The sequence below is a fragment of the Nyctereutes procyonoides genome, unplaced genomic scaffold (assembly GCF_905146905.1).
Source record: "Nyctereutes procyonoides isolate TBG_1078 unplaced genomic scaffold, NYPRO_anot_genome, whole genome shotgun sequence".
Classification (NCBI taxonomy): domain Eukaryota; kingdom Metazoa; phylum Chordata; class Mammalia; order Carnivora; family Canidae; genus Nyctereutes; species Nyctereutes procyonoides.
This window is the reverse complement of record NW_026575135.1, coordinates 60,928,649-60,955,529: the sequence shown is the minus strand read 5'-3', so window position 1 is coordinate 60,955,529 and position 26,881 is coordinate 60,928,649. Positions and strand designations below refer to the sequence as shown.

The window sequence follows — 26,881 nt, the reverse complement described above, 5'->3', positions numbered from 1 at the left end:
ACTTAAATTTTATAAAATTTTTAGAAATTGTCTCTGTAACTATAGGATTGGGGCTCATCACTTAAAGGGACATGTCATGAAATTCTTCTTTGAAGAGACAACTTTAAAAATATTTCTTCTCACTAGTTTTTTAAATAAGAATGTCTTACAAGATTTCTTTAATTGTGGCTCACTGTTAGTGAATTTTTATCCATATTTGGAGCTGCCAAACTCTCAGATTCAGGTGTTTTTGAACAATTCACTTATTAAAGGTTTGATGTATATTTTTCTTGAGTCCAAAGTGATTTACTATATATGGTATCTATGATGCATATCTGAATAAACTGTGCTTAAAGTATTTATATTGAGTTTGAAACATATTTGAAAAGTAAACATTTTTAGAAGTCTCTCCTGAATCAAAATATGGCCAATAGGCCATTTTATTAGCTTATTTAAAAAATCATTTCCTTATCTGTTTGAAATTACTTTTGCTGTTTATACATTAGCTTTAAAAATGAGACATAAATAAATACACTTTCATATGAGAAAGTAACCTGAAAGTAAAGATAGCATTAGAAAGTATTTTATTGATGTAAAAGTGAATACTTAATAAAATATTTAAATATTTTGAAAACAGTATAAAAAGTAGCTACATTCTTTTGTTTTAACTTGTTATTTTTAATGATATACTTTGAGTGTGATATCTTTTTGTAGGCTTCACTTTAAGTGTCCTTTATTATTTCCTTGATTCCATGAAGCAGCTAAATTATTTTAAATAAGACTTCTAAAATAGAATGTATTGATGCTAATTATTGTATTGTAGCCTACTCCAGTGGGTGCAGTTCAGCAAGATCCTGCTCTGTCATCAAACAGAGAAGCACATCAACACAGAGATAAGATGCAACAATCCAAAAACCAGGTTTGCTGCCCTTTCAGATGTGAAATGTCCTTATTTGCTTCTGTATTACCTTCTGACAGTTTAAAAGTAAATCCGGTATTTTACCATGCTCAGATGATAGCTTTACAGGTGTGTATACACGTGCGCCCGTGTGTTATGTGATCACATACATACACATGTAGATAGATATTGAAGGATCAAAATACATTTTTTAATACATAAAACAGATTATATGCACATGCATATTAAGGATTGAAAATGCATAGATTTGCAACAAATAAACCATTTCCCCCTAATTTTCATTCTTTACGAAGTTTAAAAATCACAAGAACATGTTTAATAAATTTCTCATTAGTGGTATAAATTAGCATAAACTTTGAGCAACATTTGATACTCTCTTAGAATGGAAGTAATTGGATGTCCTATTGGAATGAATTATAATAGGAGTTGATCTTTCTAACTGTAGTTTAATTTAGCTCAATACATTTTTTGCTGAGTTTCTGCTTTTTGAAAGCTACTATTCTACAGGTCACAGAAATGCAACAAATAAGGAAAACACCTGTAAGAAATTATTTTGTAATGAGTGGCTATGAGCTCACTCAGTCTCTGAAATCAGACATACCTGGATATGACTCGATCCTGGACAAAATACTTTATCTTTCAAAACCTAAGTTCTCTCATCTGTGAAGCAGAAATATCCCTTGTTAATTCCTAGAAGTATGCACTAAATCTCAGGTCTCATGGCTCGTGTTACTGTTACTGTGATCATTATGATAAACTCAGAAATAAGTACATCACTGAACAGTGTAAGCTCTCTCACATGAAACATATTAATAAAGTGCCACAGAAGATCATTGAAATACAGGGGATCTACAAAGAGTTTGTGGAGAAGGTGGCTTTTGAAATGAGCCTGATGAATTTTTTAAAGGCAGATGAAGGAATATAAGGGCATTTTGGGGAGAGAGAACAGTATGAAGAAGTTTAAAAATGTAGAGTTTGAGGAATAGTGAGCATTTCAGTTTGCTTTGAGCAGAATAGGTTTGAGGCAAAGCATAGCAGCCAAATTGACAGTAGAGTCTGGGTAGGGTAATTGAAAGCTGTTGAAATTTTTGAGCGATGTTCTCACTTTTTTCTGTTTTGTTTAATGTATCTTTGACATAAAATGTTTTGCTGGTTGGGAGTTAAATAGTGTCTTTAAAATTGGGTTGTAAGTGACAACCCTTTCTGGGGATATATAATGTGCTGTCCTTTTTTACTCTTGTATAACTTATCCCACCAGAGTTCAAGTGAGTTAAATGAGATGATAATCAAAGGAAAGAACACAACACACTAAAAAAATCATAGCAAAATAAAATACTCCATTTGGGGGATATTTAACAATATTGTGCTTTAAAGTACAGCCATTTAAAACAGAATAGTTTTAGAATTTTGCCTTAGAAAAATTGGGACAATAAAGAAGGATCTTATACATAAATTTCTTCAGATATAAATTATTACTCGTTGACAGTTTAAATACTCTGATAATACTCTTTCTGCATATAGAAAGAAATGGCTCCAAGGCAAGACTTGGAGTTTGTGTTTTAGAAGTCAGAATAATTTCTCAATTGGATGAAGATCAATAATTCATGTTCTCTGTAGCTGTTAGGTATTATAATAAGTGAAACTCTTCTTTTAATGTTGAATTCTATTATAATTCAAATCTCTTCAGGTTGAACTTTCTACCTGTTTCAGACTTGTCTTCCTAGCTAGATTGTGAGCTCACTGAGGGCGAGAATCATATTTTATTTATGTTGTCCTTGTTGCAGTAGATGCGGGGAGTCGATTTTTGTTTTCTTTTGTGTGTGTGTTTTTTTCCCCAGGAAACCCTTTAGGGTAGCTTATGTATTAAATTTGAAACCTGGGTATGCAGGCTGTTATAATAAAAAAGTTATATATCTCAGAAACTTTTCCTAAACATCTGTGAAACAGTAAACGTTTCAATTGTATGAAATATTCGAAGTTGATAGTCGTAAAAGAACATGTAGTTAAATGACTGAAATGTAATGTCCCCAGATAAACAATTTGTAATTTAGAGTTGATGGTTGAAGTCGGGATCTCCTGACATTTCAGAGAAGGTGTTAGGTGTACATGTAACTATTGATTCTGAGGAGAGGCTGGAGAACTGTTCCTATCTTCTTTACGAGGTCCATGACCCTTAAATGTTACCTGTTGTTCTAGTATTTAGGTATTTGTCTCCATTTTAGCATCATTTTCATTCTTTGTCTTTTTTAGATTTAATCTCATCTAATTTATCTTAGTTTAAGGTATATACCTGCTAAATTCTGGTCATGAACACAGAAGGTTTAATGAAAAGACCTAGAACTGTGGTAATTGTTTTGATGGTAGACTTCATGCCCCTTCATACTTCTTACATAAGTTTGCATTATACAGTTTAATTAGGGAAGCTTAGTGCCATAACATTTATTCATTGTGCCTACTTGGACCTAACATCTCTTCTCTCCTAGGCTTGCTCTGGCCACTGATAGGTTCAGGCTCCCAAGGGCTCAATATACTTGGCACTTTGTGACAAGGTTTTTTTTTTTTTTTTTTTTTTTTTTTATGGCAAGTTTTTCTTGACTTAGTTTGAAAAAGAAATAAAAGAACACTGAAGACTTTAAACATATATCATTATATTAAGGAGCTAGGTAGTACTACTGGCCGAGTAGTAGGCTCTTGAGTTTCAATCCCTCCTGTATTTCTTGCAAATTCTTTGACCTTAGGCAAGTATTTAAAGTCTCAGTCTCGGGATCCCTGGGTGACGCAGCGGTTTGGCGCCTGCCTTTGGCCCAGGGCGTGATCCTGGAGACCCGGGATCGAATCCCACATTGGGCTCCTGGTGCATGGAGCCTGCTTCTCCCTCTGCCTGTGTCTCTGCCTCTCTCTCTCTATCATAAATAAATAAAAAAAATTAAAAAAAAATAAAACATTTAAAGTCTCAGTCTCTTCGTCATTGAAATGAGAATGATACTATCTATCTCAAAATGAGGTAACACATGGAAAGCAGCTGATGGAGAACCAAACATGTAATTATAACAATGTTAACTATTGTATTCCTTTCCCATCTTTTTATTAGTGCTGACCACATTTTCCTGAAACATACATATTGACCCCTCTTAAGCAGCTACTCCTAATTCTGTTAGTATATTATTATTAGTTTGTGGTTATTGCCGTGCAGTGTTGCCAAGTCATGTAAAAGCATCTAGATATCAGTCTATCATGGGAATGGGTTCCTTAATTTGAACTAGATAAAAAGAGGTCAGGGAAACAAAGGGATTCATATAAAGTAGGACTGTCACTGAATAAAAAAAAAATTGCCTATCATATCCTCATAGTGTTCTTCTGTATAACACTTGTCATTTTTCAAAGAACTTTTCTGTTTTTTTCATATTAACCTCACAATCAGAAACACAGTACTAAGCAAGAGAAAAAAGTTTTCTAGGATCTACATACAGCTATTTATAAAGACTATCTTTTTAACAGTGCTAGAAATAAGTCCTCATTAGAAAACCAAGGGGGACCTCTACTGTAAGAAAATATAGTGGATGGAATTTTAGTACTTCTGTGATTTATTTGGAATGCTTTCTTGGACACATGATTTTTACCTCCCTGGTTTTTTGTTCACTTCATTTATAAAATTGGAGGGTGGAATAGGATATCTAAAGCCCTTATACTTCTGAACTCTATGATTCTGTTTTACTTTTATGGTTGATCATTACCTAATGGTAGCCATGTAATAAAAACTTCTCCACATCCAGTATGCAAAGATAACTGCATCTGTGATTCAGAATAGCAAGGGTATTTTAAATTTCCTTTTATACGTTTGTTTTCTATATTATAAGGATGAGATGTTTAACATATTGGGTTTTTCTTCTTCCATGCATGCCACATGCATTAAATAAATGGCAGTCGGCAGACCACAGGGCAGCTTGGGACTCCCAGCAGGCAAATCCCCACCATTTGAGAGCTCACCTTGCAGCAGACAGACATGGTGGCTCGGTACAGGTATTTTCTGATTTTTGCATGAGTGATTATTTCCCAAATTTATACAACTAACCCTTTTTTGGAACTCATGGCATGACTTCATATCCTAATGAAAAACTTGTTACTGAACTCTCCATAATTCTCTACCTTTGTATTTAACCAAAAAGCAAAATTAACATGGTCTAGAAAGACCACCAGGGATACTACGATTTTGTCTTTTTCATTTTTGCAAGTATATGCAAAAATATTTAAGTAACTCATACTCAAAACAGGTTAGAAAAACAAACTGTATTAATTGAAATATGTGTTAAGCTTGATTTTTCCAATAATAAGTTCAGTCTTCTTTAATGCTGTAATAGAACACTTTTATATCTTTTCCCTTTCATTGATTTTTACCTTCTTTAAGCTTGAAAATAGATAGGAAATTTTTTATCCTTAGTACTCAGAATATACTTTCAGATTAATTGATCCAATAAACATGACCCTTATTGTTACAATGGTATATTTTGTTTCTAGAAAATATCAGGTGGAGAAAATAATTTCAAGAATGAGGATTTGTTACTCTCCTCAATTTCCTGGATATTTCTAAAAATTTAAAGCAGTCCTTTTTTTTGAAGTGTGTTCCTCCCTCCCCTTTTCTGTACCCTTAGAAATAACTTATCTTGCCCTCACATGCCCCCTGATTTCATCTTTTATGTGAATTATAGAAAGGGGAAGGTTACTAAGTCTCTTACTTCTTTTAAAATGCTCACTTCAGGTAATTTAAATGCCAGTTTAAAGTAATTGAGATAGTAAATATTATCTGCATCCATTTTAATTTAGAACTTTCTTTAAAAGTTTTGATTTTTTTCCTCTACATAATTCCACTTGAATAATTTTCCATTATGTTTTACCAAGTTTGCATTTTTCTTAGTGAATGTGTATATATATTTAGTCTATTGGATATCTGCCCATAGGTTTTCTTCTTTCTTCATTTGAATTCTAAAAATCAGTTCTTGATTAAATCTTATGGGTGCTCATGTTTTTCTCACCCTTTAAATTTTAGAGGTAATTTAAATTATGTAACCAAATATTTTTATAGAACTTTGTTGTCTGTGGACCTTTCAGTCCTGTGTAATGCAAGTATTTGAAGAGGACTCAGAAGCAAGGGTGCCTGAATTTTAAGATTTAAAACAATTTTTATGACCCCAATTCATACCCTTGGAATAGCTAATGGAACAAGTTATATTTAGTTTCATAACACAAACTGGATGGTATGTTTGTCTGTGTACGTTTACACGTTTCTAAGTTTCGTATGTTATGATAGCAGGTGTCTTGCTCAGTGGTCACTGATATCTGCAGCAGTTACAATACTATTAAAAGCTTTCTGGCCCCTTCTGTGTCATACCACGAATGTGTATTTTCTTAGCTTCTTCTTACCCTGTGGGATTCCCAAAGGTGGCTCATGGGATCTCCAGACCATCACAGGGTGAATGAGTTTGATGATTTGGCTCATCACTGTAGTATTGTATGTTCTCTTTTTTTGTATGTTCCCAAAGAGATGTTTCCACTTACATCCTTTCTCACCATCCCTTTAACACTGCTCTGCCTACGGAGACTACATCCGGCTTCAACTAATATTCAATACACGATCAGTTTTACGTAGTAGAATTCTAGTAATGCACAAGCGAAAAAAATTTACATTATTTTCATTGACTTCCTGAATATATTTTACACCATCAACTAACCTGACACGATGGACATTAAGCAAGTTTGACCTCTGTGAAAAATTGACTGGCAATGTAAGTAGGCTCATGCCTCAATCTTGTTCCGTCCTAAAATATTGACTTCATTTATAGCCTACCCACTTAAAAAGTTCGAAAAGTTACAATATGGCACTTGAATAATTGGACTAATAAAATTGTCGTTTAAAACTAGTAATAAGAAGAGGAGAGAAAAGTTACCAGGGATGCCTGGGTGGCTCAGTGATTGAGTGTCTGCCTTTGACCCAGGGTGTGATCCTGGAGTCCCAGGATCAAGTCCTACATTAGACTCCTGCTTCTCCCTCTGTCTATGTCTCTGCCTCTCTCTGTGTCTCTCATGAATAAATAAATAAAATCTTAAAAAAAAAAAAGTTACTAAAATCTAAGCTAATGTGATTATTCTAATAAATGAATCCTCCATTTGATTCTGAACAAAGGAAGGGAAACTGTATTCAGTTGTTCTCGTTGTCTGATAAAGGGAAGAGATAAAGAGAAAACCTTTTTATGAATACAAAAGTGTAAGAATAGTTTGTCTTGAGATTCTTTGTGATGATTGCTATGCTACAGTTTCTAGTGTTGACTTTGCAGGAGATACAAAGACTATATTTGGCAATTTAACAACTTGCTTTCAGCAAATACTAAGGTCCTGTTATCGAATAGTTTCTCATGAAAGACATTACCATAGTAACTTGATAGCTGTCTGATGATAAATAGATATGGTGCAGATTTAGGGTATTTGGGAGCAGAATCAGGAGTTACCTCAAATGAGCCGTTTGAGGCCTATGGCATTCGTCCCTCATCCGTCACTGCCCTGTGTTCCTGGAACTCAGCATTGCTCTCACTATGGCACCACAAAGCCATTCCAGTCTGCTTCCAGTTGACGTGCAAGATGAAATCTCCTGTTGTTTTGACTTACAGAAGGATCCTTAAATATTCATTATTTCAGATGTGCTTTTAATAGGAACTGATTGGTAGAGTCTAAATTTGAACTCCTTTTTTTTCCCCCTTAGAATTACTATATGTATTACATATCGGACACAGGTTGCCAAGTTGATTTCCTTGTGTTTAAGAGCACAAACCCTAGAGTCGAATTGAGTTTAGATTCTATGCCTTAGATTATTCATCAGTAAAATGGAAATATTGATAATACCTCTACCTCATGGTTTTGTCATGAGAATTTAATTTAAAAAGTATTGAGCATAGAAGGTAGGACTTATGAAGTACTAAATGCTAGAATAATTGACTCTTTTTCAGATTAAGAAACTTGATTAGTCTCTGGGAAGTGAAGTCTAGTGGTACTACCCAAAGAAAGCATTGTCAAATTGGAATTTATCTAATTTTATGCTATATCTTTAGTGTAATTACGTTAATTCACTGATTGGAAGGATCTTGCTACATGCTTGATAAACTTTTTCCACTCAAGAGATTGAAAATTATATTCAGATATATGAAGACCTAATTTTGAATTTGTTCATAGCTTGTATGTATTTTGGAAAAGCTCCCAAGGCATCCAGGTGTGTTCTTCTCTGCTGCCTTTAGAATCCTTGGTAATAAATATGGCTGAGAAACTTAGACCTAGCACTTTCAGTTTCTTGGCCAGTCATTATTCAGCAAATATATATATATATATATACATGTCTACTAGGAAGTGCTAGGCACTGTAGTGGTGTCTTTGAATAAAAGAAGAATAACAAGGATAGGGTGTCTGTCCCCAAGGAACTTTTAGCTAGTGGGGAAGGTTAATTACAGTCAATGTGGTCAGTGGAGAAAATATAGCATGCTATGAGAATGTGTAGAGAAGCACCTAACCGGGATTTAGTGGGTTAAGATTTCCTGGAAATAGTGGTGTCTTTTTTTGTATTCTGTTTTTTTACCTGTTTTTAAAGTGAAGAATCAGTAGAAGTTAGTAGGCGAAAGGGGTCTAGAGAGGACTATCCCAGGCAAGAAGACAGCACCCATAAGGTGGCAGAGGAGAGAGAGAGAGACCTCCTGAGCAATGGACTCCAGTCCAGTCAAGCTGGTGTGTGTGTGTGTGTGTGTGTGTGTGTGTGTGTGTGTGTAGAAATGAGACTGAGAAGTAGGCAGCAGGCAAATTGTGAAGGACTTAACAGGTCTCGTTATTAAATTTGGACTTGATTTGAGGATATTGGGTAGCCGTAAAGAGAATTAGACAAGTGAGGTAACTCTGTTAGTGTTTTTCCTAAGGATGACTTTTGCTGGAGACCAGACTGAAGGGAGAACGAGTCTGAGGCAGGAACACAGCTCTCAGAAGTCTAGCTGAGGGAAAGTGATGGGTAGCCAAGATGAAGAGAAATGGGAGGATTTGCCTGATAATTAGAAGGAAGAATTTAGTTTGGTGTCAGGACCAAGGGGAAGGTTAATGTCACTTATCCTTCTATGATGTGTCTCTGCCTGGCAAGCCAGGATCTCCAAAATGAGGTTTTATTTTTTATTTTTTTTTTTAAATTTTTTTTTTTATTTATTTACGATAGTCACACACAGAGAGAGAGAGGCAGAGACACAGGCAGAGGGAGAAGCAGGCTCCATGCACCGGGAGCCCGACGTGGGATTCGATCCCGGGTCCCCAGGATCGCGCCCTGGGCAAAGGCAGGCGCCAAACCGCTGCGCCACCCAGGGATCCCCAAAATGAGGTTTTAAATGCATAGCTGACAACTGGTAGTGCTCATCTCTAATCCCATGGGGGACTGTGCCTTTCGCTGGAGCACAGTTCCCTTGCGTTCTTGGCCACCCAGAAGCCCTGCCCCGGGACGTGGAGAGGCAGTTTTTTTTAGCAGAGGGAGGAAGATAGATGTTAAGGGCACTTCTGGAAGACTGCTTCCTCTGAGGTGGTGTGGGTCCCAATCGTTTGGACATCTTCTCTAGTTGTCCAGCCTCTGGTTGCAGTTAAAGGAACACTTGAGTCTGAGCATCTGGGGGGAAAGGGCAGACCCACAAATGTTGCCACTGTCTTGTGCAGCTGGGTACTGTGCATGGGAATGAAGGACTAACATTAATTCTTGTGCTGGACCCTCTGCTGTTTGAGTCCCTGTAACTTGAGACATACAAATACAGGTGAGGATAGCAGAACAGAATGAGACAGATGTATTTCAGAATGGTAAGGAAACATGCCTGGTTAGAAGTCAGAGGAGTAGTAGGTGCTACACCTCACCCAGTCCTCCGTTGTGCTTGTCATTAGCACTCCTCTTTTCTACAACACTGCCAGGCACTGCCTTCACTTTTCTCTCTCACATCTTTGAAAATATATGGGTACTAACCAATAGGAGAATTCAGTGATGAGTACAGTTGTGTCTTTCCCTCCTGTTTCCAGGGTGCTGTAATATGTACAAGATAGTTTGTGCGAGGAGGGTTTGTGTGCCATTAGCAGGTAAATAATTTCCAGCTCAGCTCTGTCAGGTTAGCTTAAGAAACGCCTCATCTGGGTGTTCATTTGGCTAAATGAGCATTACAGGTTTATTTTCTTATTCTTTTACAGTAACATCTTGAAAAACTGGAATACTCCTAGTGCTCAGCTTGGTACTTCTATATGTGAACGTTAAACTGAAAATCCATTTTAGCTTATCTTTGCTGAAAATCAGTGAGAATGTCACTGTGGTTTTGAGTCATCTGTTGGAATATCAAGTTAAAACTCTAGCTCTAGGTTTTAGAATATGTAAGAAAGTTGGTTTCATGTAGTATGTGTGAACCTTAGCATATGGATCCAGAAAACTCTTGGGAAATTACTCTTAACAATATTTCATTTATTAGTGTGCTTTCTTATAGATGGCTTTTGGAGAAAACTTAGGGCATCAGTAAGGTATATAACATTTTAATATGTCTAATATATTTATTGGTTAGAAGAAGATCTGGTTAATGAAGATGGTGAACCTCTGCTGCACACGTGGTATTATCCTTACAATAACTCAGTAGAAATTAGGAAGGTGGTAATACAACTGATTTATATAAATTCCTTGTATTTGGAAAGTAAATTAATTTGCCTTATAAAATCATTGACTACAAAGATACTGTGTGTTATCCTTGTACTCAAAAGTCTATGAGAATGACTTCTTTTGGAATTAGATATGGCAGGCAGCCATCAAGTGAACCATCATTTGTCTCCTAGTCTTACCTGCAGGCTATTTCCACACCCTCTTCTCTTAAAGTTGGATACTCTAGTAGTAACGCCACATCTGGATGCTTTTTTATTTGTTTTATTTTTTTGTAACCGCTTAAAATAAGAACTGTACTAGGTTTCTTATTAAAGCAGGAATATCACAGAAAACTTCTTTAAGAAAAACAAGAAAAAACCCTAAAAACAACTGACTTATTTTTTTAAGTGCAAACCTAAAAGCGGCTGTCACTTTTAGATATACTTTCATTACAAAAATCAGCTGATGGTCACTAATATCGCAGAGACTCCCATGTTCTACTTCAAGTTATAATTCTAGAAATGTTACCTAAATGGAATCCTTCAGAATTTGGTTTATAAAAATAATTTGTGCATATTGGATGATTTAGGTTTATAGGGATATAAAGGCTGTTTATAATATTATGTCTTTGTTTTTTTCTTTGTAAAATGCCTTTACAAAAAGACACTAATTTCCTTAAATGAAAACAAATTTAATGCCCTGATATACACCCATGTCACCAGTGTTAAGTAGGCTGCTTTTATAGGAGAACTCTATTACCACATTGATTCTATTCTTAGCCTGGGATATTAGCCTTAACTCAAAGAGTTAAGGAATCGGGGAAAGGAAAAAAAACATTACATTAAAAAAATATATAAATGACAATGTTATTTCCTTCTTGTCTGGTTGTGGTCAACCAGGTGGAATGAGATTGAAACATTTCTCTAAAAGCTTTTTAAAGTCAGGCATGACTTTGTGTGAACTGAAGTAAGTCATATAATTACCATGTTCATACAGTTGCTCTTGCTGGAAATTTAGACTATCTGAGTTATCAGTTTTCAATGATACTGTTTAAAGGAAGGGAGGACACATTCGAGGAGCTGCCTGTAATTTGAGATGTGTGCCCTCCAGCTGTCTTAGGCCAGTGAACACAAAGGAGGAAAAGAAACCTGTGAATATGATGTTGAGGGAAGAGCAATGGAAATTGTAGAGTAAACTGTTTATCTTCTGCACGCAAGGCATTCTGCTAATTACAGATAGTGGCGAATACAAAAGTATAAGATAAGAATCCTGCTTTCTTTTCCAGTTCAGCCTAGGAGCTTTGACATCTTAAAAATTAAGAATAAAGAACCAAATTATGTTTGATAATTAGAACAAATAATGATTGTTGAATGTTTTCAGAAAGAGGGAGAAATAAAGAGAAAAAATTGACATGGAGCTCAATAGAATGCCAGAAAGAAAGAAGTGGGTGCCCCAGAGCAGAGTGGCAGACTGAGGCACAGGGGTATTCCTCTCCTTCAGTTGGTTGTCACTAACAATGATCAAGGCATTTTTGTGTGTTTTCAGCTGTGGGCACAAATGCAGTGTTCGTTTCTAAGTACTTGGTCTATATACCATACAGGAAACTCAGCCTCCATAATCCTCTATTCATCTAGGTTTGTTGGTTGACTTCTAGTGACTTCTCTGGGAGTTGTGAGGGCGAGAGGCCTGTTGCTATGCCCTGGACTATCAGGTTGAGGAGGGCAAGGGTGTTTTTCTTGTGTTTTCCAAGTTCCTGGAATAGTGCCTGTCACATTGTGGTCTCGGTAAGAACCCGAGAATTAGTTAAGTTTCAGTAAAATGGGCCTCTCTGTAAATGGACCCTGTTAATTAAATCTGGTAGTCAGCTGTCAGTCTGCTGTCCAGGCCTTTGTTTTTTTTTTTTTTTTTTTTTTTCAGGCCTTTGATATATTAGCATGTTTTCCCCCTTATAACAAGCTCTGATAGGGGAAGCAGCAGAAGTGATTGGTATTTTGAGCCTGGAGGTCTGAGAAGAAGGTAGGGTTTACTAAAAATTGGAACCCTAGATAGGAGGAGTGACCCATTTAAGAGGAGTATGAGAAATTTCATTTTGGAAATACTGCATTTGAGGTACCACATGTGGTGTAAGTGAACTTGTGGGCAAGCAGTTGCGCTCAGTGAGTCCTTTACTTTGTGGTTGTGGCTGAAGCCACAAATGCTGGCAAACTGGCTGAGGGCCGCCATTCATGGAGCTCTTAAAATATGCCTGTCACTGCCCTTTACGCATTGATTCCATTTCTTCCTATCAATTTTGTTAAATGGATACTGTTGTTTCCCGTTTCATGTCTGAGAACCCTGTGGTTTAGCATGATGAGCTATCTTTCCCAGGTCACTATGTGAATGTTAAAGCCAGGTTTTGTTTCTGGACCCATCTACTCCAGTGTATCAGCTAGTGCTAAGTGATACAGAAATGTATAGGAAAATGAGGACGGAGCAAAGGCCACCAAATATATTTTTCTAGGAGTCATTGGTAACCTGCGAGAGTACTCTTACTAGAAATCTGATGTAGCTATAGAGTATAGATTGCAAGGAGTTAAGGAATAAATGAGTGGAAAATTTTATAAAAATGGAAGTGGTAAGTTAAGACTATTGTTTTGAAGAAGCTGAGGGGAAAGCAAGAAATAAGTCCTATAAAGGTGACTATAGGACCAAGAGGATTTGGGAGAATGTGGGAATTTTGCTATGATTTTTATTTTGTTTTAGGATTTCATTCATGCATGCGTTTATTTATTTCAACAAATATTTATTGATTGTTCTGTGCTAGGTGTAGTGGGGAGATATAGTGAGCAACAGGACAAAGTTTTTGCTGTCATGGAGCAGGAGGCAGTGGGAATGGGTGTCAAGAAACATAATCCGAAAAATATCTATCTGGATAAATGCTATACAGAGTTAATAGTAGAGTATAACATGACATAGTGTGTCTGTATGGAAGTCTTAGATTGTATGATAGAAAAGGGCTGTTTTAGGGATGTTCTCTAAGAATCTGAGAGATGAGAATATGGCCAATAAGCAGGAAGGCATCAAAAATAGATAATGCCAAAGCCTTAAGGTGGGAATAAGTTTGACATACTGGATGGAGGCTAGTGAATAAGAGGGAAAGTAGTATGAGATCAGAGAGGTAGGCAGGATTCAGATGTTGTGGGGCTTTGTAAATTAGGGTAAAGAATACAAATCTTTATTTTAAGTGAAATAGGAAGTTGGTACTTGAAGAGATTTAATTTAAGCAGGTTAATTATACATGATCTAATTTCTGTCTTCAAATGAGCACTCTGATTGTTGTATAGACAGTACATTAATGGAGGGTGGGGATAGGTAAAAAGAGACCAGTTAATAGCTTGTTGCTCTTCTTCACATAAGAGATCATGGTGGCTTGAACTAAAGTCCTGATAGTAATAGAGGTGGGGAGAACTGATTAGATTGGGGATGTGTTTTGGGGAGAATTTAACAGGCCTCCCTGATGGATGAGATGCGAGGTTTCAGTCAAAGAGAGGATTCGCAGTGACTCCTGGATCTGGGGGGTGAACACCTGGGTAGATGAATTGGCAGTATGCAAGAGACACCCAAGTGTCGTTACACACTGAAATGAAAGATCTATTAGAAGGAGCAATACTGAAGTTTACGAAGGAAATAATTTGTGATTAGCAAGATGCTAGTGGACATGGGCACATCTGGGGTTGCTGATTCAGACCCAAGTGTAGGAGTTAGTCTTACAAATCAGAGGGAAAGAGACAAGACAAATTTCAAGATAGAAAGGAAGTATGTCAAAAAGCAAATATTAGATGGCCTTGAATTTTAATAAAATATTAGACTTATTACTATATTCAGTTATGAACAGCTCAACTACATACTAATTGTTTTATGTTCTTCATATTAACTTTCTAATTGAAATACCTTAGCCTTAGTTTTTATTATCATATAACTTGTTACTTTGTGTGTATGTGTATACATATATATATATATTTTTTTCCTTCTTCTTCTTTTCGACAGGTTGTAAGCTCTACAAATGGAGAGTTAAACACAGATGACCCCACTGCAGGACGTTCCAATGCACCCATTACAGCCCCTACGGAAGTAGAAGTGATGGATGAAACCAAGTATGTATTTGCTTTACTTCTTTTAGTACTTTTCTGTGCTTCAACTGTGCATGTTAGAAATTTATAGTCATGTACAATTTTTCTAGGAAATTTTTTTCAGGGAATAGGTGCATGCAAAACAAGTGATATTTTTATTTATTTTAATCACTGAGTTTAAAATAATGCTATTCCAGTAAATATTTTATAAAATATTTAAAAACTATGGTCAATTTCTTAGAATTAATAGCATATTTTTGGCTTTTTATTTTTAGGAGTATTGATGCATGGAAATTATTTCTATAGGGTAGATGCTCTTATGCTGTAAGCATAAGAATAAATATTAATTTTATAGTATGCTGCATGTGTTCATATTAGTTTTAAAGTAGTTTTCCTGTGAATGTAAATGATAATACTGCTTGGAAAAAAATTAAGCATGAAAAACAATGTGAAAATTTCAATGTGGGCTATTTCTGATGACCTTTCTCCCTCTCTCTCTTTTTCCTTGTTTTTGTTTTTGTGTGTGTGTGTGTGTATAGCTGCCAGAAAGTGTTGAACATGTGGTGAGTTTTCAAGTGTAGGCAGGCAGAAATAGCTCCCTGGACTGTAATTTCAAAGATTAGCATCATTTTGCATTTTTAAAAAACATATCTTTGAACATAGAAATTACAATTGGTCAAAGTTGTTCAAAAATATTTGGTGTCATTTACATTAGGTCTAAAAAGCAAGAAATAATTGTTTGAGGAGCTCTTTTGCCTGCTGCAACTTTTTTTTTTTTTTGCTTCAAGTGACATCGATTTGGGGGCACTTTTAATTGAGTAGTCAATAACATCCACTCTGCTTGTGCTTGTGCATTTGTTTTGTAACACAGAGGCTTTATTTGCTATTTTAAATGGAAAGGGAAGATTTTGAGTTTCAAGCTCTCTTTTTTCCTGTTGGTAATTATTAAGCACACATAGCATATCCTTCACTTCCACCCCAATAGTATCACTAAGAGTGTTTCATTTACTAATTGTATTGCCATTGAATACACATGGGATACACTAAATAAATTTATGATTATAGTGAGACAGTATTATGGAAGTCCTCATCTAAATAGTTCTTGCCAATTGCAGATATTATGAAAAAAAATTCCTATTAAGTCAAGTTATGTTGAATTTAAACTCTTCTCCTGTATTTGCCTGTACTTTAATGCCACATTTAATATGTTCCTCTCAGTTTCAGGACAAATCTTGAGTGAGCCTGGGAGTGAATAAAGAAAGTTGCTTAGATTAATAAACTTTGAACATTCTACTCCTATCCAAAAAGAACTTTACACAAATTCCCAAATAATTCTTATTTGCTGGTTGCAAGATAGGGAGATTTTAGTTGTGGATATTTCTTTTTAAAGATCAGTAATCAAGTTTCTATTTTTATCACTTTTGACTATGGAATTTATTGCCAGTGTGACTTAGTGGATTTGAAGATATAATTAATCAGCTATGTACTTGTGCATTTTTACATCAAGAACGAAAACAGCAGTTGATGTTTGCTGATATATTCCCAAGTGGAGTTACAGAAGTGGTGTGGCAGATTGGAAAACGCATATCCTGTACAGTTGAACATGGGTTGTAGAATCCTGCTCCTGCCACTTAGAATTACCTGCTCATCTCATGCTTGTTTCTTTCTCTATAGAATGAGGCACATATTATCTGCTTCATAGATAGTTGAGGATATTAACTGTGATAATGCACTGCTTTTTTGTCTTGCCCATGGCAGTATTCAGTAGCTATCCCTACCCTCTTTATATTTCCGCTTCCAGCTGCCAGTGACCTCTCCCATTGTTGTTCTCCTCAGCCATGTCTCCTGTTTTTACTTGTACGCCCACACTCTTCACTGAGACTGGCTGTTCACTGTCCACTTCATCTGAGACACCTGCTTTTTAGCCAGATCGATTACCTTTTCCCATTTATTCAGTCATCAATTGTACATTTGGATTTTAGAAATAATCTGAACCTGTCCTTGCCCTTAAGTAGATGACACCCTAGCAAGGCAGATTGTGGTGTTTTAGCACACATTAATAATTTGTATCTGATAACTACCATGAAAAGGTATAAAATAACCTGTGAGAGCTTATGGGAACAAGGTTACTTACGGACAGGGTGGTCAGGGGATGCCTTGTGGAGGTAGCTTCATAGAATGGTGTAGTCATTTCTTTAGTTGGGATGAGTGTGGGTGTATATATGTTGTGTGTTTGGGTTTCTATCCATACGTGTTGGAAGATGAGAAAAAAGCAAGTGTGGTGGGAAAGGCTTCGAAGGAAAGGTCGTCGATGGCCTGTAGCCTTGAGTCCACGTTCCTTGGCAGGGCCCAAGGCCCTTTATACCTCTCATAGTTCGACCCCTGCCCATCTTGCCCTGCTTCGTTTTCCCTTCTGAACACTGTATTCCCTGGGTTCCTTATGTCTGCTGCTGGTATGTTGTTCTTGTTAGCTCTCTCTCTGTGAAACTTCTTGAATTTCTTGAAAGCCAGGCCTCTCTTATCTTCAGATCCACAGTGCCCAATGCACTATGCCTCAGTGAGTTATTACTAAATAATTAGGACTAAATAATGTGGTGTATCTGTATAGTGGGAGTATTAGTTGACAGTGTAAAATAATGAAATAGAAAATATGATGATGCTAAGTGAAGGAAGCCAGGCACAAAAGGCCACATGTTCTATGATTTTGATTATGTGCAATATCCAGAATAGGCCAATATAGAAAGAAAAATGCAATGATTGCCTAGGGCAGGGAAAGGAGGGTGGGAGGGGTTGCTAGTAGGTTAGATTATGTCATTTCTTTTGGGGGCAATGGAAATGGTTTCAAGTTTGATAGTGGTGATGGATGCAGAACTCTTTGAATATATTAAAAACTCCTGAATTGTATACTTTAAAAGTGTTAATTTGATAATAATTGGAATTACATTTTAATAGAGCTGTTATTTTTTTTAAAAATGGAGAGCAACCCATAATTTCGATAAAGCTTGAGTGCAAATGGATTACAGAAATCCTCCGAACTTCCCTGCCTCCTCACTGGTTAAAAACTTGCAACCTGTCACATTTGATTTCTCTTTAATCAAGTGACTCTCACATTCTTGTGAGTTTGTTTTTGCATTCCTCATACCTTCTTAGTCTGTGGTGAGGGACTGTGAATGTGTTTTTTTCCTAAATTGCATCTTATGCTTCTGTTTTCCCACCATTTTATAGGTTGGTAGGAACCTGCCGAGAATTCCTTTTCAAATTTCCACCTCCCTCTCTTCTTAACTGTGATTGGCGGAGGCCCCTTTCACCCCACCCCATTAATTATAATGTAAGTTGGGCATTTTAGAGGCTCAGGGTTCCTAGAACAGTACATTATAGGGTTCCATATATGATTTCCAAGTGATGATGGAAAATATTCTGTTGCCCTGCATATAATGGCTTATTCATTAGTAATGAGATGTTGCCTTCTTCACTGTGGCTGAGAATTTTTTTTTCAAGACAGGTGATAAAGTGATAGCACCCTCATCATTCCTTCCAGGAATTTGGGAAAACCAAAGTTTCCTTTGGTTTAGTTACTGAGTTTTTAAGGAGTATGTAATTATCTTTTTTCACCATTATTTCTCTTATTATTTCTATCCCTTTTCCAGCATTTACTGTGTGTTTGCTAGCATGGTGATTACAAAGATAAGTCAAGGCCCTTATGTTCCCTTAGAAAAGGTAGGAGATACACCAGTAATTTTCACCTAGTCGTCCTCAGTCCTTGCTTCGAATCACAAACATCTGGGGAGTTTCAGAACTATGTGAACGCTTAGGTTACACTATCAGAGTTTTTGAATTAATTCTTCTGTGATGAGGATCTGGTTGACAGTATTTTTTTGTAAAGACTTTATTTATTAGAGAGACAGAACACAAGTGGGGAGTAAGGGCAGAGGGAGAGAAGAAGCAGACTCCCAGCTGAGCAGGGAGCCTAATGTGGGACTCCATCCCAGGCCCTGGGATCATGACCTGAGCTGAAGGCAGATGCTTACCTGAGTGAGTCACCCAGATGCCCCTGGTTGACAGTATTTTTAAAAAGCTTGTAAGCTGATTCTAAGGAGCAACCACGACTGAGAATTACTGATCTAATAGTAGGTATTACAGGATTAGCTTCTAGGATAGAGTGTTACCAGATTTAAGAGACTGGCATGTGCTCTTCCAGCTGGAAGACCAAAGGCATCTTCACGGGTAAGGGCACATTTACTTTTTTTCTGGAAGATGAGTAGGTTTGGCAAAGGGTTGAGTGCAGGAGTCAGAGAGAAGTAGCTGAGCAGCATGTGGAGCAAGGAAAGAATGGGGCAAGTCCAAGGAGTAACCTATTCATGTATAGTAAGCACAAATGCATCCCAGCAGGAGCTGAGATTATCTGAGTGGCTAATCTCAAAGTGCCTTACTAGCCAGGTTGCTTGGGGGGGGGGGGGTGGCATGATCCATTCTCAACACAGAAAGCATGCTGTGGATTTTAAGCCAAGAAATGGTATAATCATATTGAGCCTTACAAAAATTAGTTTGGCAGCACTTTTGAGGCTTATGTCTATTCCTGGGGTTCCTTAGATTACATAAAATCAGTCCATCCTTCTCCCTCTCTCCCTCGAGAGGCAGCTTGATGTAAAATGAGACTAAGGGAAGAGTGGAAATAGATTGGAACCAAACTGTAAGAACTGTGTGGACCTAATGCCTTAGACCAAGGAGAACCATTGGTGAAATGTAAAAGGCAGAAGGCAAGGCCATCTCTGTGCGAGGGCCGGTTTGGATGGCACATTGCAGAGAGGAAGGAGGACACTTAGCCTGGACGTCTGTTAAGAGGCTCTTAGCAGTGGCAGAGACAAGAAGTTCGGAAGTAAGCCAGCATGAGAGGATGGGACAACTTTGAAAGTCATTTGGACTTGAGAGACTAATTGCATGTGGATGGAGAGGAAGAAATTAAAGATAAGGATGGATCTGCAGGTTCCCAGTTAGAGTAGTTAGTTATGTCGATGACCTTGGGCTTCTATCTAAACTTTTTTTGCTTACCTGATCAGCTCTTCATGTTTTACACCAAGGGATTCAGAAATCTTAAGTTACATTTCTTGTATAGATTTGAAGGATGCAAAATCCTTTGTCAGAGAATTAAATATAGATCTCTAAAAAGCTGTTTTCTGTATACTCTGCAGATAAGGAGAGGCCAGGCTCTGGGGTCCTACATAGGTCTGGCCAGGCAGGTACCCAACAGTCTGTCACCTGATGGTGGAGCCAGTGAGTCATTGCAGAAAGGATAGACAGGAGCTTCAGATGCAGACGGAGATTCATGCGGCAGTTTCAGGTAGCTGTGTGAGAAGGAAGTCTGTGCCATGCATCCAGGAAGACAGATCCTCAAGGCAGGAAAAGGCGACAAATGAAGGAGAAATGGTGCAGTATCACCAGCAAAGCCTCATCCCTTCTCCTGTATGTTTTCTACGTATTTGAGGACTTTGATCCATTATGATTTCCTGTTGACTGCCTAAAGAGTATTTATGGTGCCACTCCTCAAGTTCATCAGAAACATGATTTAGCATTTATTTCCAAAGAATTTAAATAAGAATAGAGCTGTGGCTCCAGGGCTTTTAGGCTAGCTGCGGAATTATGTCAGGAGTGTGCATCTGCCTTGTGAGAGCATATTGGCGTACTGGAGCCATAGAGGCATAATCACAAAAGAGCCAAGAGGAGGAGGAGCATTGACAAGAACATGATTTAAATGTCCTGTAAACTTAATCTGTTTCCCCAGGGCTGTCAGTAGTCTAGATCTGAAGAGGCTTCAAAAGAGGTAAGGACTAATGTAGGAGAAAATGTTGCCACTGAGCAGCATGGAGAAAAACGTGCTTAAACATTTTAAAGATGTGGATAATTTTCTAAGACCAGTTAGTGAAATGTAGTGATCAAAGTAACTTGCTCACCTTACCTGCGGGAACTTCGGCAGTGCTAATTTCTGCACTATTAGCTATCATTTGCAATTACTGTTACTAATAACTTTTTTCCCCTTTGACTTGCCCCTAGTGTTAAAATTACATTGTTTCTTTTTACACATTTACCTGCATTCATGTAAGTTGATGGCACAGTGGACGCTTAGTATCTCCAGTGCTCACCTCATAGCTTCTGGGATGAGGACCCCTTGGAAATGGAGCAGCCGGAGGGGAGGCCTGGCTAGGCGTGTAGGCAGAGCAGTGCTTCTTGGGTTTAGAATCCTAAGAATCTGGTGCAAACAACTTTTCTCCAGGAAAGCTTCCACAGGCGCTAAAATCTGCAGTTTGTGAGATTTCATTAGGGCTGTGGGCCAGGGGTAAGGACTCTAGTTTTAGAACATGCCGTAGAATTTTCACTAGGTTCTTAGTCCATGACTGGCATTTATAGGGCAAGTCATTCACTTATTCAGTACATATTACATGAGTACCAACTGTGGGATGTATCTGTGGGCTTGCATTCTATGTGGAGGCAGATAATCAGTAAGTAAATAACATAAATTCAGATTAGTGCTGAGGACAGAGAGAGTAAAATGGCCATGTCGGAGTGGCCGTGTGGGAGCAACAGTTTTAGATAGAAGGCAACTGATATGAGACCTAATTTCTTAATCACAAAGACTGTAAATCAGCTGTTTTGGTATGTTTTAAGAAACTAGCCACAAGTTAAATATCATTCTCTTCTTTTATAACTATCTTCTATTTTGAGAGCATCTCCTCTTTATTTAGATACATTCCTAGTGAATAAAGTAATGCTGCCCCCTGGTGGTAGTCAGTTTAATAGCATGTTGTCTTCCAGGGCAAATCCATTTCAAGGGTGTATGTACTTACTCTATTTGGAGGAATTTATTTCTAACAAATAGATCTTTTTTTAGATTGAGTTTCAGTTTAAAAGGTCTATATGGTTATGATTTATTTGAAAATTTTATTTAGTCTCAAGTAAATGCTTGGGCTGGTTTTCTGTGTTAAATAATACATAATTAAAGGGAAGAGGACCTTAAAAATAGGAAGGACTTGGCTGTCTTAAGTTGGAAGGCAAATTGATGGTACTAGAAAAATAAGTCAGACAAGGTGAATTGCCAATACAAGTGTGGAAAATCTGGAACTTGTTGATCAAAAACATGAATTACATTAAATTATCTGTTCCAAAACGCTTTTATGGAAATCTTTTTAAAATTTTTTTTTAATTTTTTTTTTTATTTATTTATGATAGTCACAGAGAGAGAGAGAGGCAGAGACACAGGCAGAGGGAGAAGCAGGCTCCATGCACCGGGAGCCCGACGTGGGATTCGATCCCGGGTCTCCAGGATCGCGCCCTGGGCCAAAGGCAGGCGCCAAACCACTGGGCCACCCAGGGATCCCGGAAATCTTTTTTAATAAACACTAAAATACTTTTCGTCAGAAGAATTTTTAAAACTTGTAGTTTGAAAAGACAAATAAATGACAGTATTTGGGAACAGTGAGCATTATTAATAGAATGCTATTGAATAATACATTTCCATTGAAATGTATTTGTGTGATCATATTCTTGATATTCTAAATATTTGATCTTTCTTCTAAATACCAATTAAAAAACTTTTTTACAATATGAACATTTTATGACTTTTCTAAGTCTTTTACTGAAAGTTTTTTTAAATAATGGTTATCATCTCTTAGAATCTGAGTTAAATAATCTTTTGTTTCATTGTGTTATCTTAGAAAATTTATATAACAGAGTTGAGAAAGTATTTAGGTAGCTGACAGTTACAAATAAAGTTCACTTATTTTTATAAATCCAGGAAAAATCTCTTGTACCTAGAGTCTTCTTTTACAGAGGTAGCTCTTTTCGAGGCCTTTGATCGGGTAATTTCTTTCTGGTTTCTCTGGTGGTCACCTCAGTAAGAGTAAAATTCTTAAAGATTCATAACTGCACATTATTTCCAGTTGAGTCTGTACCAGCTAACGTATACAGGTTTAAATAATTCATACTCCATGGTCTAATCGTGTGCTATTTGAATGAAGTTAAAAAAAATCCAATCATGTATTTTGGTTTTATGCCAAATGCCCCATAGTGATTTCATAGGGCATAAATCACAGTAAATGGTCTGAAATTATTTTTGACTAACAATGTGGGTGGAGAGATTGTATAATTTAGCTGAACAGTATGGGTTTCTGTTTACATTTCTTTCACAGAAAGATATACAAGATATCTAGCAATTACTTCATCTTCCACAATCTTTTGCTGGATAGCACGCTTCAAGCTAGGTGGTCTTCATTTTGCTTAGCTTGAAATTTATTCATTTACTATCCTTTTATGCAGGTGGGCTGGTAAGAATTAGAGGAACATCTTTATAAGGTCTCATTCTATATGAGCTTTGAATTGGCAGTATTTTGTTGATTGAACCACTGCGTGACTCAATTTAAATTTAATTACAAAACAGGATTTAGATATTTACATATGCACACACCCTAGACTTCAATGGGGGGGGGGGAGAACCTCTGTGTGTCACCTGTCTTCTTGATATTCTAATAGATGGATTTTCCTTTAAGTGTGGAAGGGGAAAAGAGCCAGATCTTTATTTGAGGGAATGTCAGACTTTTAGAATATTTATGTGCATACGTGTATTTCTTTTTTTGTTAGTTTTTACTCAATGATTCTCTTCTAACTATGAGTTTGCATCAGCCTTAGCATTGCTTTTCACGTGTTACCTGTGCTACGTCTCCTCATGACTAGGAAAACTTACTATGGAAAAAACCAGGTCTCTGAGTGATCATCTCTAGATTTTTTTTACTTGGAAATGAAACTCAATATGCTCTTCCCTCATAGACTACAAAACTGAATCACCTTGATTATGCTATTTTAAATGTTAAGCATGGTTTTTGCTTAATTAACTTAGGGTAAGTTTGACATGTTAACCCTTAGAGAATTAAAGAGTACTATGCTGGTTAATGTATTTTCTCTCTTCCAGTTTGTAAATGTGGCAGAAAATGTTTGTTGAAGAGTATATCTGGGCTTTTTCTAAAAAGAGATTTTTGGAATCTGATTCTTGGTGAAAATAAAATCCTCAGTATTAGGATCATTATTACTTTTCTAACAGTGGCTTTCACAATCATATACAGATATGAGGAATAAAGGGAGAGAATGCATAAGATGACTTTTATAAAAGCATGCCACTCATTGTCAGAGGTTAATGAGTATTCAAAATAAAATATGGTGGGTCAGTGAGCATTCAGAATTCCATAGCTTCTCAGTCTTGGTGCAAAGCCTTTTCAATTTAGTGGCTCCTTGTAACATTGCATAGTCTGGCTCTATTCCTAAAAGGCACGTTGATGAAACAGTAATAACTCTGCCATAGGTTCACTAATATATATGCTTCATGGGCATGTTCACTGTGTATCTTGCATTAGCTATTGCTTTTTATGACCATTTACATTAATATGCTAAACTCAGCCTTTACTTTTTGACCCTTTAGTACCTTTATAATACAAGAAGTGTTTCCCTCCATCTGCAGGTGCTGCTGTTTTTTCAAACGAAGGAAAAGGAAAACCATACAGCGTCACAAATGACTCTGGACACAGACAGATCATGGGGAGTTACTTACGTGTTCATCTGCTGTCTTGTGATTAAAATCATCTCTGTAGTGACCACATATATTTTCAAGGACTCACTCTTAGAAACAAAATGTCATACTTTCATACTTCATTTTGTGGTTGTCTTACATTCTTTTTTTTTCTAATTTAACTTTTATGGAAGCTTTAAAGTTTTGTCAAAACATGAGTGCTTTGCCCATCAATGAATGGAATGGACCAAGGAGGTGGTACTGATGGATGCAGTCCTAAGGACATTTTTCAGAAGCTCTCCTCCTGTTGTAGAAAGCAGTACAGTATCTTCAGTGTCAAACAGTTAGATATGCCTAATCTGTTTTTTTTTTTTTATAATTTCTATAAGAGCAGAATCAAGCAGGATTTTTCTCCCCAGTGGATAATGCAACAGAGAAGACGCAGTTGCCCAAATATGTAAAAGAAGTTATTTTATGAGAAGTTGATTTTTTGTGTGACATCTGCATTGACTTCAGCATTACTGATGGTACTGCTATTCATGAGTCATATTAACATTCTCTCTGTGAAATCGTGGTACAGTCACTGCCCAGAGGTACTGAGGAAAAAGCTCTATGGGTTTGGCAGATGGCGGTGGTAAAATGAATCACAAGTTAGTGTGGTAAATAGGAGCTCTGCTTTTGTTGCACCACCATGTGAAGTACAGTGTTGCTGAAGTGGCAAAAGCGCTTTTAAAAAAAAAAAAACAAAAAAACAAAAAAATACCCACAAAATATTTGTATAATGTAACTTTATGCTTCCAGATAATAATGTATGTTAGACAGCAAGAAATGAATACTTTGAGAAATGAAATATGTTGGAGTTTTTTTTTTTAATACACTAAGGAGAAGAAATAAATGTGAATCTCATTGCAATGTATAAGGTTGAAGTCTGAGGACATCTCACTGAAACCTACTGCTGAATGATTACATTCTCCCTTAAGCAGAAAATTTTGGATGTGCCATGCAGTGGTGTCTGTTTATTAATTATTTGCTTTTTGATAAAATAAAGGACCCCTCACCCCCACCCCCCAGTAATAAAAACTGGGTTACTGTAATGCCCACCTCCCACCTCCCCCACCCCCCTGCCCCCGTGCACATTAGTCTCTTGTATTCAACTTTGCTGGTTCTCTGGAATTTCCTACTTTTTAGTATAATTTTGATGATCGAAAACTATTTTGGAAAGGATGGGTCAGGTGCTTTGCCTCCATAGTCTTTTGAAGTGCCTGCATATGAACAAAGTAACAGTTCTGTAAAAAAGGAAACCCATTCCATTTTTTCAGTATGCTTTGTTTTAAGCCATAAAGACACAGGTGTACTTTGGTCACATTCTACTACTAGTCAGAATATTCAAGAAGAGTTACAACAAAAAGACTGGCTAGGAAGAGAATGATGTTTTTCAAATCTCATATTCACCTTTCATTTATAAGGTTACTTACTCTTTCCACACAGCCCTTTCTTTGTCTTTCAGTACATGCCTTCAGGCATGCTTATTTATTTTTATTGTCTCAAGGTAACATTTAAAATGTGTAATTAAAGTAAATAAATTACATTTTTGACTTCATTTTTGCATTTACAGGAATTTAATTGTACTTTGTAATTTATTTTTCTTATTAGCCAAAAGTTCAGTGTGTTGTTTTTGATAAATTAGGCTCCCATATGAATACTGCAGATCAGGACATTGTTTATCATTGTCGCTCTGAATCGTCTGAATGATCTTTTCAAGTTCTAGATTTTAAAGGTCCACACTCAGCCTAGAAGACATTTGTTGTATAATTTGGTCAACAGTTTCCCATTCTGTTTGTATACTGTCATGATCTTAAACGACAGGAGTTACATACTGAGTTTTTATTTTTGTTTGCCTTGAGCAAGGTAGATGGATGTTTTGGCCATTATAATGTGAAACCACTTCTTTCTTTACAGTATTTGACCAAATTTGTGTGTCTATGATATTTGTAAATACATGCGATATCTGTATTTCTTATCATAAGCCTATTTAGTTTTATTCTCAGTAGGGTTTTTGGACTGTACAGTGTTTATATGATCTGAACTCCTTATACATAAGAAGGTGTGTATATTAATCCAATTATGGACTTAAAATATTTTAAAAGTATAAATACCCTTATTTGCTGCAAAGACCAGTGTGTAGACATTTGCTTTTTAGCAATATTTTTAAGTGCTCCATTTTAATGCCAAGGAATAAGTCTTTTGGCAACACAAACTGGTCAATAATAGGTAATGCAGGTATGTTCAGGTTAAGTCAACAATGTTTTGCATTTTTATGCTTCTTTTCTGTCAACACTAATGAAGTCAACATTGCCTGAATGTCTGAATAATGAAACACATCCCTGTTTAAAAGTATGTAACTGAAAAAGAAATAAAAAATAAAGGTAGTTTTTTTAAACTTGCTTTCCCCCCTTCCTCTAATCATGGGTAAAGTGATGCTACTTGTAATAATGTAAGGCAGGAATGTAATAATGTAAGGCAGGAATTTTAAAAATCTGGTTCACTTAGGTTTGTTTATGTGAGAAGCAGAGCCCAAGGAGTATGCGTTTATGTTTTGTGTTTCTGTTTGGATTTTGCTTTGTTGGAGCCCCCATGGTAAGGAGTACACACCAGGAAGT

At 36.7% G+C, this 26,881-nt stretch overlaps 1 protein-coding gene across 14 annotated transcripts in view; it reads left to right on the top strand.

Moving 5' to 3' along the window:
• The window catches only part of CSNK1G3 (casein kinase 1 gamma 3), a 108,471-nt gene extending 81,806 nt beyond the window's left edge, over positions 1-26,665 (top strand). For 8 of the 14 annotated variants that reach the window (XM_055301809.1, XM_055301801.1, XM_055301804.1 and 5 more), the window contains 5 exons: positions 803-898; positions 4,823-4,918; positions 14,592-14,698; positions 15,214-15,237; positions 24,174-26,665. In XM_055301809.1, coding sequence (XP_055157784.1) covers positions 803-898; positions 4,823-4,918; positions 14,592-14,698; positions 15,214-15,237; positions 24,174-24,228 — 378 coding nt within the window. In that variant the 3' untranslated portion in view covers positions 24,229-26,665. The remainder of the gene's footprint in view (positions 1-802; positions 899-4,822; positions 4,919-14,591; positions 14,699-15,213; positions 15,238-24,173) is intronic. The other 6 variants (XM_055301811.1, XM_055301810.1, XM_055301813.1 and 3 more) reach the window with 3 other exon arrangements.
• Positions 26,666-26,881: the final 216 nt, after the last annotated feature.